General features: G+C 36.9%; 1 protein-coding gene and 1 non-coding gene across 3 annotated transcripts in view; both read left to right on the top strand.

Moving 5' to 3' along the window:
• The window catches only part of INTU (inturned planar cell polarity protein), an 88307-nt gene that overhangs the window by 25870 nt on the left and 43247 nt on the right, over window positions 1–19190 (top strand). For both annotated transcript variants that reach the window (XM_055549654.1, XM_055549655.1), the window contains exons 3-5: window positions 1777–1862; window positions 11082–11285; window positions 15610–15728. In XM_055549654.1, coding sequence (XP_055405629.1) covers window positions 1777–1862; window positions 11082–11285; window positions 15610–15728 — 409 coding nt within the window. The remainder of the gene's footprint in view (window positions 1–1776; window positions 1863–11081; window positions 11286–15609; window positions 15729–19190) is intronic.
• Window positions 3653–3759, top strand: LOC129630471 (U6 spliceosomal RNA). Its single transcript, XR_008703726.1, has one exon. It is a non-coding gene; the product is annotated as a U6 spliceosomal RNA (small nuclear RNA).

The following is a 19190-nucleotide window of genomic DNA, read 5'->3' as shown; positions in this document are numbered from 1 at the left end:
TTTACTTTCTAAACACCTTTGTTATGTAACATACTGGAACAATTAATTATACTTATGTCATATATTACATTACTAATACTTATTTATCTTATAACTGGAAATTTGTACCTTTTGACCAACTTCATCCAAGTTTCCCCTTCCCAGCTTCCCTGCCTCTGATAACCACAAATGCATTTTCTTTTTCTATGAGTTTGTTTGTTTATTTGTTTTGTAAGTGTAAACGACCTACAGCACTGTGTTGGTTCCTATTATATAGCATAGTGATTCGATATTTCTATACATCTCAAAATTCTCAACTTTTAAGAAAAGTTATGAGGTTGCTCAAAGTGCTACAATAGTGAACCATCATGTCAGACTTGGTGGCCAAACCCAATGCATTGAACGGCATTTCTTGAGCATCTAAACCTAGGCAGGTCATTGCAGGCTCTCACAGGGCTGGCCTAAGAAACTCCTGCTCACTCTGCACTTTGCCCCTTTTCCATATGACAGCATATCAAGGAAACCAAGGAACGAAGGCAGAGAGAGGAGGGGAAGAACAGCAGTGGGTAAAGTAATGACAGTTTCACCTGTTCCCCAGCCCTCTTTCTCAAAGGTCATCATGAAGAGGACCAAGTGACACCTACACACACTAGTGGGTTTGCTTTAAAGGAAAGGAACTTGAGTTTAGGAAGCCTAAATCTTTTATAAAGAACAATTATTAATAATAAGACACTGAGGGAGAAGTTATCCTTATTATTCTGTACTTTTGCTCTGGAGGGAGACACTATTTCATCCAAAACTGTTCTCTGTACAATCTTGAAAAGATAATTCAGAACAAAGACTTTGAGTTCCTTGGTTTGTAAGATACAGAAAAGCATGAGAGGTCAATAGAGAGTTGTCTGACAACACTGTTTTATCTATATGCCTGTTTATTTTGTCTTCTCCAAAGAATATTCAGCTCCATATGTATAGAGATTTTTTTCTGTTTTGTTCATTCTCTATCTGCAGTGCCTAGAACAGTACCTGGCATACAATAAGTGTTTGTTGGATGAATTAATGAATGGTTGTAATTATTTAATGTATGTCCTATCAGTAAGAATGATGAGAAAAAATAACCTTGTTATGTGTATTGCAGTTCACTGGTGTTTAGATATTACCTTCATGTTTTGAGAGTAAATTTCCAAATTTAACACTGATCTTTATTTTATTAAAACCACTTGATTTGATAATATACACATTTAACGGAAAGTCATGAAAAAGGATATTTTAACTGAAACATGCTGTAGATTTTATTGTAGTTGGGGGCTTTTGAAACAAAATGCTGTGTGTAGACAAAGATCAGTAATAACAGTGAATACCCAGCATTTTGAGTTTGGATGTACCACATGGATTTAATTAAAATTTCAGCTGAATTTTTTTACTGTGTGGGTCTAAGTGTTTAGATTAAATTTTGTTAAGTGTAATACTTGCTTAATGCTACAAATTTTCCATTTGTCCCTTGGGTTGATATAATTCTCCCAACTGTAGAAAAAAATAAGAATATTCATCTCTTTAAACATTCATAGGTTATATTTAGTTATGGTGCAGTGTTGGGCTGCATTATAGTTTAAGAGTGGGGTGGTAGATTAGCTCTGCCACTCAAGAGTTTTATAATCTTGAGCAAGTCCCTGAATGTCTGCACCACATTTTGTACTGCATTTGGAAGGTCAGATTAGATACTTTTTAATGTTCCAACTCCAGATCTTTTTCAGTTTTGGATACTCACACAACTGTCTTTCATTGTGGTCATGTTTTCAGGTGATGTCCTCGTTGCTGTGAACGACGTAGAGGTGACCTCTGAGAACATAGAGAGAGTTCTGTCTTGCATTCCTGGACCTATGCAGGTGGACATTCTTTTTCTGTGTTTTGTGATGAAATAGGTGTGTCTTGTGCTATTTTCTTTTTATAAAATTCTGAAAAGAGTCATGTATAATGGGTGAGTTATACACTAGAATACTTTAAAATTTTTAGCTCTCAACATTTTTAGCTTTTGGAGGTAGTTCTAAAGGGAAAGATAAATATCTGTAAGAACAATACTAAAAACTACATAATAACCAACTTGCCATTGTAAGTACCATACATATTGATGAAAATCCAGTTTCTCGAGAAGTCACTTTTAACCAGTCATGGAATTTTCTATTCTGACTTATTAAAATCATAATTTCTATTAAGTTTTTAAAAATGTGGTTTGGTTTTGTTTAAACACTATACTCTTTTCTTGATTTTTATGTTATCTAGGTTAGCCTTACTCCTGAGCTTTTATTTAGCCACATAATGAATTATTTTTCATTCCTTGTAAGGTAAAAATATATTTTCTCTATAATATGTTATTTTGATACTCTAAGCATTGACATTTTGTATTATAGATGACATTTTGAGGTCATTAGATGTATTTTTAAGATGCCATACCTCCTATTCAAGAATGTTCTACTCTTGTTAGCATGGGGAATTGGCTTTCTCTCTTTCGAGGGGTAGGGAGGATGATATGCTTTAGAAAGGTGAGAGGCTCCATCAGACAGTAAAAGAAGGAAGCCATTTTTAGATTGATGGGAATGAAGAACAGAATGCCTAATAAATCAGAATCATACCTGCATCTGATTGAGACTGTGAGGTAACAGGACCCATTACAAAGTTTTCTTGTTTTCGAAGAAGTAAAATTTTGTTGTATTCACTTCCTTTTCAAAATACACACACATGCGTGCGCACACATACTTTGAACATACACATACATACAGATGCTCTGTAAATGAAGCTGTCTTTGGAAATGCAAAATGAAAGTGCTGGAATAACCATGATAGCCAGTGACCAGCCATGCCTAGGAGTGGTTAGACAGATGCTGCTGTCTGAAATAAAAAAGAGAATCAGGCAGACACCAGGCATGGAGAAGGAAATAGCAACCCACTCCAGTATTCTTGCCTGGAGAATCCCATGGACAGAGGATCCTGGAGGGCTACAGTCCACAGGGTCACAAAGAATCGGACACGACTGAGTGACTAAGCACACCAGACACAGTGCTGGAGCAGAGTGTGCGGGTATGCCCTTCAGTTGCTAGATGCGGAGAGGAACAAGGGTGGGCCAGGGTACCGGAGCACCTCACTGGGCTCAGACAGGAGCTACTTACCCGTCAGTAACGAAAAATCACGGTATCTTAAAGCCTGAAACAGTGTCATCCAAGTAAACTGGCTGCATGTGAGCCCCGAATGAGGGCTCCTCCTTTCTTGCCTGTGTCACTTGCAGGTGTCCTGACAGTACTGCCAGGGTTCAGCCACATCTGTTCTGCCTTCACAAAAAGAATTATGTTTCCAGTGGAGTCACATTATTCTTACATTTAATTAATACACAGCATTTGCAAATTTGGCAATGCACAGTTGGCAGAAAAAGGAAGGGAAAGAAATAATGATTTAAATATTTTGGACCAATTTCACCCACCATTTCCATGTCCTTGTTAAGCATGAAATAGGAGTTGTATATCTGCTGCTTGCCCAGTTTGCCATTACAACTGCATTAAATGTTCTGTGTTTAAACATACACACACATATATATATATATACTGTATATATATATATATTTTTTTTTTACAGCATTATTCTTAAGTGCCAATTCTTATATCTTGTGCCAAAATGAGGAAACAGCAGTCCTCACTTCGGCTGCACATATACTAAAATTGAAACGATACAGAGAAGATTAATGTGGCCCCTGCACAAGGATGACATGCAGGTTCAGGAAGTGTTCCTTATTTTTTGAATGTCCAGTATGGTCAATAAATAAATAGAATTAAAAATTAAAAAACAAAATGAGGAAACAGCAAAGATGGAAGAAACACTGTTGTGGGTCAGAATGATCATATTGAGAGAGTATGTTGAACTCCAGCACGGCCTTGCCTGCCTATTGTAATTTCAAGGGGATTTTTGCCCGTATACAGCCTGAGAATTGGGAAGGGAACTAGAATTTGTAGGGTGCCAGGAAGTATGTTGGTGCTTTGCTAATAGCATTCCCTTTGATAATTTCATTTGTTCCCCCATAACAATCTATATTAATCTCCTGTTTTACACATGAGAGAAAAAGACTCTAGGAGAGAATTAATGATTTGTCCAAGATTACAGAATTAATAACTCAAAGAACTGGAGCCAAAACTGACTCCACAACATGATGCTCCGATTGCACGCACAGCCTGGGTGCGTCCTTGTGTTTGTATCCCCTTGTTCTTGCCACAGCTAACTGCAGTGGACTTGTCTCAGAAAAAGCTGTTCTACCTAGTTGGTACCTATGGCATTTAAAACGGTGATTCAGGCAGTAAGAGAAGAGGAATGCTGATTTATAAAGAATACCTTGAAAAGTGAAAGTGAAAGTCGCTCAGTCGTGTACAACTCTTTGTGATGCCATGGATAGTCCATGAAATTCTCCAGGCCAGAATACTTGAGCCGGTAGCCTTTCCCTTCTCCAGGGAATCTCCAGGCTCCTCAGTCCTTCTCTAGGGATTCTCCAGGCAAAAATACTGGAGTGGGTTGCCATGTCCTCCTCCAGGGTATCTTCCCAACCCAGGGATCGAACCCAGGTGTCCCACATTGCAGGCGGATTCTTTATCAGCTGAAACACCAGGGAAGCCCAAAGAACACCTTAGGAGACTTTATTTTAATTTTGGAAATAACCAACAGTAGCATGTTAAGCTTATACTCAGGGTATAAAAATAGCCTGAAATGCTTCTCGTCATCCAGCAGAAGATGTCCCGGGAGAGAATGTAATGTGGCAGAAAGGTCACTGAGGAGAAGGAGGGCAGATCTCTATTTTAAACCTCGCTCTGAGCAATTTCCATAAGTCTTCTGGGTTTCACTTTCCTCATCTATAATCAGAGGGCATTTGTGAGAATAAATCTCTGAGCCTTCTTCCAACTCTACAGTTCTGTATTTCAATTTTAAATAAGTTCTGCTATAAATAGATTCAGAATACCAGCATGAAGTCCAACAGCAAAGCCTGGACAGTAGGTGACACAGAGAGACTAAATCATTTCTTTTAAAGCTAAGTTTTAACATTCTGCAAAACAGCTACCTTCGAGTCTTCAAAAATGTTAATGTCATGAAAGAAAAAAAGGCTAGAGAATTGTTTTAGATTAAGATAGACTAAGCTAACATACAACCAAATGCAGCAACTCTTCCTTTATTGATCCTCTAATGCAATTGGGAATAGCTTTATCGGGACATTTGGGGAAATTTGAATATGGTCTTTGTTAGAGAAGAGTATTGTGTGTCATATCCCTAAATGTCATAATTATATTTGGTCGTGTAGCCTTAGGAGATACATACTAAGGTACTTAGCAGTGAAGTATTAAAGTAGCTGCAAGTAGTTCTCAGGTAGTTCAGGCAAAATTATTTTTTTTTAATAAAAAGAAGGTAAGGATATAAGAAGAGGTGAGTAAGACAGGGGAGAAAGGAGGGAGGAAGCAAGTGTGGCAAAATGTGTTTTAAAAAATGGCTGTAACTGAGTGAGAGGAATGTATGGGTGATCATCGTACACTTCTTGCAACTTTCTGTAGGTTTAAATTTTTTTAAATAAAAAGTTGTGGGTTTAAAAAAAATGTTTCAGAAATTCAAAATGACAAGAAGAAAGGTGCCAGTACTCTTCTAATGACTGAGTTTTGTGATCTTGATCTGTTGCCACATCTCTGTGCACTCATTCATTCAACCAGCAAGTGATTGTGCAGGTAGAACACCATCCCCCCGCCCCCTGGCTTCGTCAGGGAATTTGGGTCCAAACATTGCAGTTTTCACTTTCATGCATTGGAGAAGGAAATGGCAACCCACTCCAGTGTTTTTGCCTGGAGAATCCCAGGGACGGGGGAGCCTGGTGGGAGGCCGTCTATGGGGTTGCACAGAGTTGGACACGACTGAAGCGACTTAGCAGCAGCAGCAGCAGCATTGCAGTTGACCAGGACTGATTGCAAAAGTACCGGGCCATTGCTGGTTTTCCTGAAACTTTGGAGGAATCCAACCCCTTTTCTGGAAGACCAGCCTGCAGAACATTACTTCTTAGGCCTATGAAAGGAGAAAAGGCTTCTTAAAGGAGATGATACTTGAGTAGAATATTTTGACTTTTATTATTTCCTTGTTAAACAAAAGTGGTGCTCATATATATTGTGGAAAGATTAGGAAGTAGACAGACACGTTTTCTTAAAAGTATTTGTAAATCTTTTTTACTCTCAGAACCCAGAAAGTAACTAGTTAATGTCAGTATGGCGGATTCATTTTGATATTTGGCAAAACTAATACAATTTTGTAAAGTTTAAAAATAAAATAAAATTAAAAAAAAAGAAAGAAAAAAAAAATAAAGAAGATGACTGATGTGATCAGATTTGCATTTAGGAATATATCCCTCTGGATGGGACTGCAGATTGGGAAACCAGGTGCTCAGCTTTATGATAGTCCAGAAGAGAGGGGGTTATGGTCTGGGCAAAGGCCTTGGCTGTGGATGCGGAGGAGAAGAAGTAGGTGAGAGGTGAAGTGGGTGAGAGGTAAAGCATGTGGGAAGTAAAGAGGACAGTACACTCTGCAGGAGATAATGGAGTCCATGGTGCCTTCCAGTTTTTCTCGAGTAGTCCCATGATATTGTCCAAAAGAGGAGGATCAGAGAGAATTTGCTGAGCCAAGTGGACTCAATTCCTTCAGACTTTTAACTAAGGACTATTCAGAGCATCTGCCAGACAAAGGAGAAAGGATCAGACACATGGAGAGCAGTGAAGATGTTGTGAGAGAGACATGCGGACGACGAGGCAGAAGTGAGCCTGTAGTCTGGCTGTGCAGTCCCTCGTGTGGAGAGGCTGGCGTGGCAGGCAGCTAATGGGGAAGGGAGCGTTGGCTGGTTTGTTTGGCAGAGGCCAAAGCAACATTGCTTGTTACACAATGTGGATAGGAGAGGGTAATTAAAGCAGCAAGGTTTTGGAAGTGGTGAGTTATAGAGTGCATGTCCTTGGACCTGAGAATAAGGTACAGCATCCCCTGAAGGTGTCGGGGGGTGAAGGGAAGGGAGGAGGAAAGAAAGGCTTGGTAAATTGCACAAATAAGAAAACCTTTTGAGAGAGACAGGAGATGATGAAACTTGTCACAGTTTAATGTCCATGGAGGAACAACAGAATACATTTCCTTTAAGAAGCTTCACATAAACTCAACAGAAGACAACCCTTTTTAAAATGAGAAGTTTCATATAAACTCAAGACAAAACTTTTCTATAAGAAGGTTGATATAAACAATCTTATATTAGATGTTACTCAATAAAAGTTTTTTTTCCTATAAAACATATGATATCCTTAATATTTACATATGTCAACCCCTTTTAAAAAATAGCGCTTAACTTTTTATTTGGTTATCTGTCTCACCCTTTTATGGTTTTATCAAAGCAACCAGATTCCCTGACATTTATAGCTACTTAGCATGTAAGCTTTTCAAAATATCTTGCTAAAGTGTAATTATCTTTGCATTATGGAGCCAGCTTTACTTGCATCAGAAGAATAGTGGCTAAAGTAGTTCCTTAAAGAATGTTAACAGGTGGTTCTGTGGTGTGTGTCTTGTTTGAGTTTTTCCCATAGTGAGGGGAAAAGTTGTTTTCAAGTGTGTCACTCTTCACCAGCATAACATACCAGTCTTAAATTTTAGGTTGTTGTAGCTGTCTAAAGTACAATTGGTAAATTTTTCTAAATCTACCAGCTAATTTCCTTTGGTCATACCCTATCTTTTGACCTCTCCACCCATGAGAATCTGAGCTGGAGAAGATGCCCCTCCTGTTCACATTTCTCTCTCTGAGCACCTCTCACAGAGAGACGCTCCATCAGACCCAGCCCGCCTCTGTGACGCCTGCTCCCTGAGGTTGTCACTCATGCTCTGCTTGCTACAGTCAGATCTCTCACCCTCCATTTCACTCATATGACCAGCTCCACCCTAGAGCCCAGTGCTGGGGACAGTCTTCACAGCTACCCTCTCTAAGGGTACAAAGTCTGCACTAGAGATTTCCCCAAATTCTAAAGATTTCTCACATTTTCAAGGAACACCACCAAAGACTACCATATATTTTCTTTTGGACATTCCTAAATCCTTATTCTCAGATAAAGAACACCCTAAGTAACAAGCCATTTTTGCTTCATCAGGTCCTCATTCAAGGATTTAATATATTTATGCTTCTGCATGCTCAGTTGCTCAGTCGTGTCTGACTCTTTGCAAGCCCATGGACTGTAGACCTCCAGACTCCTAAGTCCATTGAATTATCCAGGCAAGAATACTGGAGTGGGTTGCCATTTTCTTCTCCAATATTTATGCTTATTTTTATATTTTTATTTATATATACATATATTGAGCATTACACACTAGAACAGATGCCACCCTCAGAACATAAGTCTTTCAGGCCATGTATTGGTTCCATATTGCTTGTTTGGATCAAAACCTCACACCAAATATTCTTTTTCACATCTTTCTAAGATCATTTCTGAAACAGTGTCTCTTCAGCTTTTCTTCACCTCATCCTTCTTATCCTTATATTAATTTTTCAAATAACTCTTGAGTGTTCCCATATAGGATCTCTAACTTGTTTATATTTTTATTTAGTTTACTTAATATTCCAACACCTCCCCCACCGCCCAGTTATACTAGTGTTCTACTACCTTGGGTTTTTTTTTGGCCATACAGCATGCAGATCTTAATTCCCCAGCCAGGGATTGAACCTGCACAGCCCCTGCAGTGGAAGCGTGGAGTCTTAACCACTGGACCACCAGGGAAGTCCCTAGCCTTTCTAGATACAGTGTTTTAATTCCAAGGGCACATTTTTCAGCATCAAGTTTATAGAACACATTGCAGTTAGTAAGGGTTGATCTTTTCCATTTGGAATATTAAATGCTTTGTAAACAAACATGAACATTTGGCCTCAGAAAAATTTCATGAGGAACTTCTCCCTTCCTGCTATCTAGCCATGACTTGGTTCATCTTAACTCTGAATATATACATATTGATGAATTTAGACCTTATGTCCCTTTTCTACTTGTTAGTAAAATAAATCTGAAACTTATTTTAGAAAGGATTTTTATTTAACTAAATTCACTGTAGGTGTGTGTGTGTGTGTTAGTCGCTTGATCGTGTCTGACTCTCTGAGACCCCATGGACTGTAGCCTGCCAGGTTCCTCTGTCCATGGAAATTTCCAGGCAAGAATACTGGAGTGGATTTCCATTTCCTTCTCCAGGGGATCTTCCCAACCCAGAGATAAAACCCAGGTCTCCCACATTGCAGGCAGATGCTTTACTGTCTGAACCACCTTAGGTAGACAAAGATAACTCAGTGCCCCTGAAATATCAGACAGCTACAGATAAGCAAAATTGAATGCAACCATAGTCACTCTTTGCCAACCAAAAAAGAAAGATATCTAGATAGTTTTTCTTTTGGAAAGTTTTATTCATCGGGGTAGATTTATTTCACAGTATAATACTAACAATAGATAGGCTGATGGGATTATGAATTTTTAAAAATAATATGCTTATGAGAATATATATATTTAAGACTCATTTTTTAAAATGACAGTGATATATTAGTATTTATCATATATTTAAAGTTGGCCTTGAAAACAGTACCTCTTTTAATAAGTTATTAAAAATAGGGATTATTACTGCCTTGATAGTAATTTTTAAAAGTTTCCTCTCAAAATACAACTTACTGCATATTAACAATTTTATCTGCTTTTAAATATTGAAGAGATTTCTTTTACCCCCAGTTTATTGAGGTTTGATTGACAAATAAAAATTGTATCTGTTTAGATTGTACAGTGTGATGATTTAATATACTTATATCATCCAGACTTCTGTATTCTTGATCAAGCATGAATTTATTTTTTTATTTTTAAAATTTAATTTTAAAAAGTCATTGTACTTTAATGTCTAAATTTAAAATTATATAGATTGTTATGATTAGAATGTCCTGACTTATCTGTATTCTGATAAGATTTTAAACATTAAGAATATTTTGTGCCTATGTAGCTTGTGATGATGTCCTTGCTACACAAAATTAACTATATTTAGTGATGACTTCTTTTAGTCAAGATACACTGGTGCTTCTTCAAGATAAGCAAGTTGTCTTTGGCCAGCTGGCATTTAGACACATATCTCCTTTTTCAAGGAAAGGTAATTGAGAAGTGGAAGCTACCTTTCAACAACTGGAAAATGGCGACATTCTGGACTCTTACCAATATTATTTGACATCAAGCCATGAAATTAAACTATCTTTATAAGATAGATAATCTTCTTAGGGCCACAGTTCAAGATCCAGCATGTTGATAAGTTTTTGTTCTTGTTAGCCTTTATTTTAAAGGACCACAAAGAATATCTAAGAGAAGAATATTTGAATATCACCATTTGAAAGGAGAGCTAATTTTGGTTGTATGAGGTTGCTTTTAATCCTGAATCTCTTCCTGCCAATTTCCCCAGATGAGTCAGTACTATTAGTATTTGTAATGTAGTGTTACTCTTTATTACACTGTCAGCTTATACTAACTTTTGTTTTCCCGTGGCATATCTTGTATTTGTTGTCAATATTTCGAATACAATGTGTGTGTGTTAGTCGCTCAGTCCCACTCTTCGTGACCCCATGGACTATAGTCCGTCAGGCTCCTCTGTCCATGGGATTCTCCAGGTAAGAACAGTGGAGTGGTTTGCCATTTCCTCCTCAAGGGTATCTTCCCGACCCAGGGATCTAACCCACGTCTTTTATTCTCCTCCATTTGGCAGGCAGGTTTTTTACCACTAGCACCATCTGGGAAGTCCCTAAAATACAATGACTATGTTTAAATTAATGAACTTAGGTACAGAGATTTATACATTCCTACTCAATAAATGTTTGTAATAATATGTACCAGCTATTGTTCTAGGAGCTGGAGATACAAATAAAAATAGAATACACAGTTCCTGCCATCAAGGAGCCCATACTCTACAGTGATTTTTTTTATGCATACTGGAGTGAATATGCATGTACAGAGTCTTCTTTGTGAAAACCACTGCTGATTTTCCCTTGTTATAAAATCAATACATTTTAATTTTTTAAAGGTGAAACTGACATTCGAAAATGCATATGCTATGAAGAAGGAAACAACTCAACCAAGACAGAAAAAGGCACAGTCAAACACAAGTGATCTAGTCAAACTTCTGTGGGGAGAAGAGGTAGAAGATATCCAGCAGAATATTCTAAACACTCCTCACATCGTTATGTACCTCACGCTACAGCTTGACTCGGAAACATCAAAGGAAGAGGTGAGTGTCTTTTCAAAAGTGCAAAGGAAAAAAGTAAGGACAAGGACATTTTTGTAGACTTCCAAATGCATGGTAAGTTTCCTCAGCCATTCTGTGTCTTGTTTTTCAGGTGTCTCTCTTCCACACAGCAGTCTTCACATTGACAAGCTCAGTGAGCCCATTTATAGAGATTACTAAAATGTTTGAATTTGTTTCTCCTTATCTTCTTTTAAAATGTCTATTTGAACTGCTTTTTCCATGATTTTTTTTTAACCTATACTTGGTTGCTTGTCTCATTATTATTCTTGCTGTATGTTCTTATTTCTGTTTTCTTGTGATTAAGTATTTTCTCATATTTGTCTTAACAGATTCTAAAGTTAAACACTATCTTTACTCTTTTTCAAAATAATTCAAAGTCCTTAGTACACCTTAACTTCAATTTTCCCCTCTTCACATACATGCTATTATCATCAGTAGTTAAGTGCCATCATTTTTTTAAATTCTACAAATTGAGCATAATTATACTACTGCTGCTGCTGCTGCTGCTGCTAAGTCGCTTCAGTCGTGTCCGACTCTGTGCGACCCCAGAGTCGGCAGCCCAACAGGCTCCCCTGTCCTGGGATTCTCCAGGCAAGAACACTGGAGTGGGTTGCCATTTCCTTCTCCAGTGAATAAAAGTGAAAAGTGAAAGTGAAGTCTCTCAGTCGTGTCCGACTCTTTGCGACCCCATGGACTGCAGCCTACCAGGCTCCTCCATCCATGGCGTTTTCCAGGCAAGAGTACTGGAGTGGGGTGCCATCACTGGTACTATTTATTATTGTATTTTATATATTACAGAATGTATAAATTATATATCATAAAGTTCATATTTTATGCGTCATATTTCATACAGATGAATCATCTTTAAATTTGCATGTATGTTTACCTTTTTAAAATTCACTATTCTTATATCTCACCTTATTTGATTATTTTTCTTCTTCCTAAAACTTATACTTTAGTCATTTCTCTTTCACTGAATTCTTTTTGTTGTTATTTATCTGATGCTGCCTTTTTCACCCTTTTTGAGAGGTAGCTTTGTAATCCTTCCTGTAATACCTTCTTTGTAAGTCTTCTTGTGTTGCCAAGAAGATGAAGTCAACACATGGCATTGGTCATGCCAACTAAACATAAAGTTTTTTTCTCTAATCTGTTTGAAGACAGTATTTCTTTGTCTTCTGACTTCCACAGTTGATATTAATTAATGACTCTCCATTATTCCTTTTCAAGAACTGTTGTATTTTCTGTGTTCAGTTTCTTGCTTCTGCTATGTCCAAACTGCTTTTTAACCTCTCCGTGGTATTTGTTTTTTTAAACAGTCCCATTTTTATTTTGAGAAATTCCTGGAAAGTTTTTAACTAATTTACATGCAAATCTGCTGGACTATTCCTGATAATCCCTTGTTGCTTGCTTGTCTTATTGATCCTTTACTTTCTCTAAGCATCTCATACAGATCTCTTCTCCTGATGGGGACTCTGACTTGTGGTGGCTTACCTTGTTATGTTGTAGGGTATCACTGACTAAACTTGCTGCTTGATTTTTATCTTTGGGCGTCCTTTGGTTCTAAGTGGGGAATACCTTCCTGCAAGGAGAATTTGCTTCTTCTGCTTCTGTCACTGACCTAGGGCACTTCAGCCTCACCCAAAGGTCTGGGGTAACACGATGGTCCTAGGCTCAACTCACCTACCTAGCTTATTGGCCCAAAGCTCAGTGTCCTGACCAAAGACATTGTATGTATCAGCCCTCAAGACAACCTGCTTCTGTCCTTCTGGCCTCTACTTACACTCCCAGCTGAGGCCCCAGCTTGCTTTGCAGTGCTGAAGGAAGGGTATGGAGAGGATATCATTGGAGACCTCTCTAGTTCTTTTATATTGAGCAGTTCAACAAGTATGTTTTGGCCATGAATCTGGTTGTTTTACAGCACAAGGGTCTCAGAGCACCTAGTGTACCATAATGCTTTGAGCAGAAGTGAAATCAAAAAAGTTTTTACCGGGACTTCCCTGGTTAAGACTCTGAACTTCTACTACAGGGGTGGAGGTTCCATCCCTGGTTGAGGAACTAAGATCCCACGTGTTGCGAGATGCTGCCAAAAAATAAATAATTAATAAGTTTAAAAAACATTAAAAGTTTAGACCTAATTTATATTTCTTTCGTTTTGAAATCCTTGCAGTCTATACTGTCAATGACAAGTCCATTTTTATTCAAAGTGTCTATTTCCTTGTGTTGCTTTTTCATATGTCAGAATTTAGCCAATTACTGAACTGGAAAGGAATGAATTTACTTACACATATTTTTATAATTTGCAGTGCTCTGAAGAATACATGGAGACCTAGAGGTGATAATTCTAATTTCTTGCACATATTACTAGTCCCTTGTATCTTTAGAACAAAGGAGAAATTTAACTATGTATTAAATAAAACACATAGCACATTTCTGAGCTGGTAGCACCCTGCATCTTTCAAGGTCATCTTGGAGTAGGATAGTGCTGAGGTCTTTTGTCATCCTCGCCTTTCTTTCCATGGGAAAGTGTGTCGATGTTTCTCTAATGAACAGGTTTCGGTCTGTTGACAGCCCTGTATCAACACTGTCATTAGGACAGGCTTTTTATTCTTACTGAACAGAGTGGAAGCTGCTGCAAATACATGCTACTAACAAGTGCTTTAAAACGCAGCTAATTAAGTTGGTTAGGAGCTGTGGCGGTTGCCAGGTCTTGAATAGTGAGGCTTTGTGGGCTGGTTGCTGCAGAGGTTGAAGCAGAGACTTTCTCAAATGACCTTTGTATTCTGGTATTACTTATTTTACAATTAAATGTCATAGGGTCATTTTGTTTTCATGAGTTACATATTTAATAACAGCTTGTTTTCTTCAAGTTACAAGATTTGGACTTAAAAAAAAAACTAATCGAAGACTATATGGTTGTTTAAAGTGGTGTTGGGTATTTGGCTAAATACTGTAAATTTGTTTGCCAGTTAAGGTTCAGATTTATTAAATGGACATAACAGAAGATCTTAACGGGTGTTTGACTTAATTTCTAGAGATAAAATGTTTTGTGATTACTTTTACACTAGAAATACTAACCAGAAATTCAGGTTATTAAGCAGGCTGTATTTAGTGCACATCTTCCGTAGCAGTTTGCATATATTAAATGTGCTTGGTAAGTATAAAAAACAGATGTGTCCAGTTTGTTATTATTTATATTTTATCCTAATACAGAAGTTGCTAAGATGGACTCCAAGCCACATAATTGTTTCTTTTAAAGAGAGTCGAAAGCAAAGTGTAGAACACACTCTTTAGAGAGAGAACAAAAGAAAAGATACAGCATTTTAAAAGTTTGAGTTTCAATCATGGTTATATTAATATTTAAGGATATTGTCATTGAATATCATAAGTGGAAATTACTCTGAATTCTCTATGGTTTCTATCTAGAAATTTTTATTTTGCTTGCTTCTAATTTGTTATAGAGAAAAATAGCATTTTGTTTTAAGTAACAGCAAAAAAGTGAGGTACAGATTGAGTCATCCCTTCATGGAAAAGTACTAACAATGCACATCCTGGTTTTGAAATTTATTTAATTTTATGAAAATATTTGTTTCCTGGGAATATACTCTTCTTGAAAACAGAAAACTATTAAGCATTTTTTGAATAGTCCTATGGATTTAGTATTTTCCATAATTTTAAATGTCCCTTTTAAAGGTTGAATTCAAATTAATTTATGACGGGCAAATGCTTTCAAGTTGAAACAGAAGATTTTATAGTATCGTTAATACTTCTTTCTTCTTATCTGCATGACTTTAATTTTGTATTGTCACTTTGTAAGTTTAATTACAGCCTTGTGTTTAAATAAAAATTTTATGGTTTTACCAAAGATGAAGCTTATCTTTTAAAAGTCGGTAATGAAAGTAATTAAAGACTCCTTAAAGTTTCATTTAGTGTCTGTGTGCGTATGTAACCATAGGAGATAAGAATATCTATATAATGAAATATAAATGTTAGTATTTAAATTTATTGTAAAGGAGATTAATATTTGAAGCATTGCTGGTAATTGGTTTTAACTATTCCAACTAATCAGTATTCTACTCAGCATATGTATCATGACCAATTTTGATAGTCTAACTTATTTTAAATGTGTATATGTGTTAAAATTCCAGGCATACTTTTCTTCTTATGTTTGCATAGAACTCCCACTGAAGCTGAAAGGAGTCATTTTTGTTTGTTTTTTCCTTAATTCGAAGTCTGTACTTGGCATGAAAAAAATTATTGTTGCAAAATTTCAGAGGGATTGACATTTCTGTTTCTTTTCATTTAACAGCAGGAAATCCTTTATCATTATCCAGTTTCTGAGGCATCTCAGAAACTCCAGAGTGTGAGAGGGATATTTCTCACACTCTGTGACATGTTGGAAAATGTAACTGGGACACAAGTTACAAGGTAATAATTGACTTTTGTTTAGCTTTAATTCTGTTTCTTTCAAGTTCTTTACCTTGGTTCTGACAAAACACTAATGCAGGTATCTGTTATACAAATATGTTTGTATCTATAATGGAAATATTTATATGGCAGGTATGATATCTATGGATAATTTCTTTCTCACCTCAGTTGTTTCTACTACTCATCTGTTGAAAATTATATTCTCAGTACAGCTGTAGATCTGGGTGTTTGGGCACACTTTACATAACAAAATTAGACTAATGACCTGCATTTTAGAATTTTTTCATGAAAGTGATCTCTATTAATCATGGCATTATGATGAGTTTTGGCTTTTTAATGATTGTTTCTTGATTATTAACTTTCTTGACAATAGCTTTGTGTTTGGTAAGGATGACTGAATACAAATTTTTCATATAGTTCAAAATGTTTTGTTCTTAAAACAATGGTAGAAAAACACACATTATACATACACTTTAGAAAAGAGTATTCAGAAGGTGATATCATCTATAATATTTCCTGACTTTGAAATTTTTTTTTTCCAGGTATTTCTTTCTTTTTTTTTTTCTAATTTTATTTCCTTTTTAAACTTTACAATATTGTATTAGTTTTGCCAAACATCGAAATGAATCCGCCACAGGTATACCCGTGCTCCCCATCCTGAACCCTCCTCCCTCCTCCCTCCCCATACATTCCCTCTTGGTCATCCCAGTGCACCAGCCCCAAGCATCCAGTATCGTGCATCGAACCTGGACTGGCGACTCGTTTCATACATGATATTATACATGTTTCAATGCCATTCTCCCAAATCTCCCCACCCTCTCCCTCTCCCACAGAGTCCATAAGACTGATCTATACATCAGTGTCTCTTTTGCTGTCTCATACACAGGGTTATTGTTACCATCTTTCTAAATTCCATATATATGCGTTAGTATACTGTATTGGTGTTTTTCTTTCTGGCTTACTTCACTCTGTATAATAGGCTCCAGTTTCATCCATCTCATTAGAACTGATTCAAATGTATTCTTTTTAATGGCTGAGTAGTACTCCATTGTGTATATGTACCACAGCTTTCTTATCCATTCATCTGCTGATGGACATCTAGGTTGCTTCCATGTCCTGGCTATTATAAACAGTGCTGCGATGAACATTGGGATACACGTGTCTCTTTCCCTTCTGGTTTCTTCAGTGTGTATGCCCAGCAGTGGGATTGCTGGATCATAAGGCAGTTCTATTTCCAGTTTTTAAGGAATCTCCACACTGTTCTCCATAGTGGCTATACTAGTTTGCATTCCCACCAACAGTGTAAGAGGGTTCCCTTTTCTCCACACCCTCTCCAGCATTTATTGCTTGTAGACTTTTGGATCGCAGCCATTCTGACTGGTGTGAAATGGTACCTCATAGTGGTTTTGATTTGCATTTCTCTGATAAAGAGTGATGTTGAGCATGTTTTCATGTGTTTGTTAGCCATCTGGATGTCTTCTTTGGAGAAATGTCTATTTAGTTCTTTGGCCCATTTTTTGATTGGGTCATTTATTTTTCTGGAGTTGAGCTGTAGGAGTTGCTTGTATATTTTTGAGATTAGTTGTTTGTCAGTTGCTTCATTTGCTATTATTTTCTCCCATTCTGAAGGCTGTCTTTTCACCTTGCTAATAGTTTCCTTTGTTGTGCAGAAGCTTTTAAGGTTAATTAGGTCCCATTTGTTTATTTTTGCTTTTATTTCCAATATTCTGGGAGGTGGGTCATAGAGGATCCTGCTGTGATGTATGTCGGAGAGTGTTTTGCCTATGTTCTCCTCTAGGAGTTTTATAGTTTCTAGTCTTACGTTGAGATCTTTAATCCATTTTGAGTTTATTTTTGTGTGGTGTTAGAAAGTGTTCTAGTTTCATTCTTTTACAAGTGGTTGACCAGATTTCCCAGCACCACTTGTTAAAGAGATTGTCTTTAATCCATTGTATATTCTTGCCTCCTTTGTCAAAGATAAGGTGTCCATATGTGCGTGGATTTATCTCTGGGCTTTCTATTTTGTTCCATTGATCAATATTTCTGTCTTTGTGCCAGTACCATACTGTCTTGATAACTGTGGCTTTGTAATAGAGCCTGAAGTCAGGTAGGTTGATTCCTCCAGTTCCCTTCTTCTTTCTCAAGATAGCTTTGGCTATTCGAGGTTTTTTGTATTTCCATACAGATTGTGAAATTATTTGTTCTAGCTCTGTGAAGAATACCATTGGTAGCTTGATGGGGATTGCATTGAATCTATAAATTGCTTTGGGTAGTATACTCATTTTCACTATATTGATTCTTCCAATCCATGAACATGGTATATTTCTCCATCTATTAGTGTCCTCTTTGATTTCTTTCACCAGTGTTTTATAGTTTTCTATATATAGGTCTTTAGTTTCTTTAGGTAGATATATTCCTAAGTATTTTATTCTTTCCGTTGCAATGGTGAATGGAATTGTTTCCTTAATTTCTCTTTCTGTTTTCTCATTATTAGTGTATAGGAATGCAAGGGATTTCTGTGTGTTGATTTTATATCCTGCAACTTTACTATAATCATTGATTAGTTCTAGTAATTTTCTGGTGGAGTCTTTAGGGTTTTCTATGTAGAGGATCATGTCATCTGCAAACAGTGAGAGCTTTACTTCTTCTTTTCCAATTTGGATTCCTTTTATTTCTTTTTCTGCTCTGATTGCTGTGGCAAAACTTCCAAAACTATGTTGAATAGTAATGGTGAAAGTGGGCACCCTTGTCTTGTTTCTGACTTTAGAGGAAATGCTTTCAATTTTTCACCATTGAGGATAATGTTTGCTGTGGGTTTGTCATATATAGCTTTGATTATGTTGAGGTATGTTCCTTCTATTCCTGCTTTCTGGAGAGTTTTTATCATAAATGGATGTTGAATTTTGTCAAAGGCTTTCTCTGCATCTATTGACATAATCATATGGTTTTTATTTTTCAATTTGTTAATGTGGTGTATTACATTGATTGATTTACGGATATTGAAGAATCCTTGCATCCCTGGGATAAAGCCCACTTGGTCATGGTGTATGATCTTTTTAATGTGTTGTTGGATTCTGATTGCTAGAATTTTGTTAAGGATTTTTGCATCTATGTTCATCAGTGATATTGGCCTGTAGTTTTCTTTTTTTGTGAGATCTTTGTCAGGTTTTGGTATTAGGGTGATGGTGGCCTCATAGAATGAGTTTGGAAGTTTACCTTCCTCTGCAATTTTCTGGAAGAGTTTGAGCAGGATAGGTGTTAGCTCTTCTCTAAATTTTTGGTAGAATTCAGCTGTGAAGCCATCTGGACCTGGGCTTTTGTTTGCTGGAAGATTTTTGATTACAGTTTCAATTTCCGTGCTTGTGATGGGTCTGTTAAGATTTTCTGTTTCTTCCTGGTCGAGTTTTGGAAAGTTGTACTTTTCTAAGAATTTGTCCATTTCTTCCACATTGTCCATCTTAT

The sequence above is a fragment of the Bubalus kerabau genome, chromosome 16, assembly GCF_029407905.1.
Source record: "Bubalus kerabau isolate K-KA32 ecotype Philippines breed swamp buffalo chromosome 16, PCC_UOA_SB_1v2, whole genome shotgun sequence".
Classification (NCBI taxonomy): Eukaryota; Metazoa; Chordata; class Mammalia; order Artiodactyla; family Bovidae; genus Bubalus; species Bubalus kerabau.
Note: the sequence above shows the minus strand (reverse complement) of the source record. Positions and strands in the feature narration are given on the sequence as shown.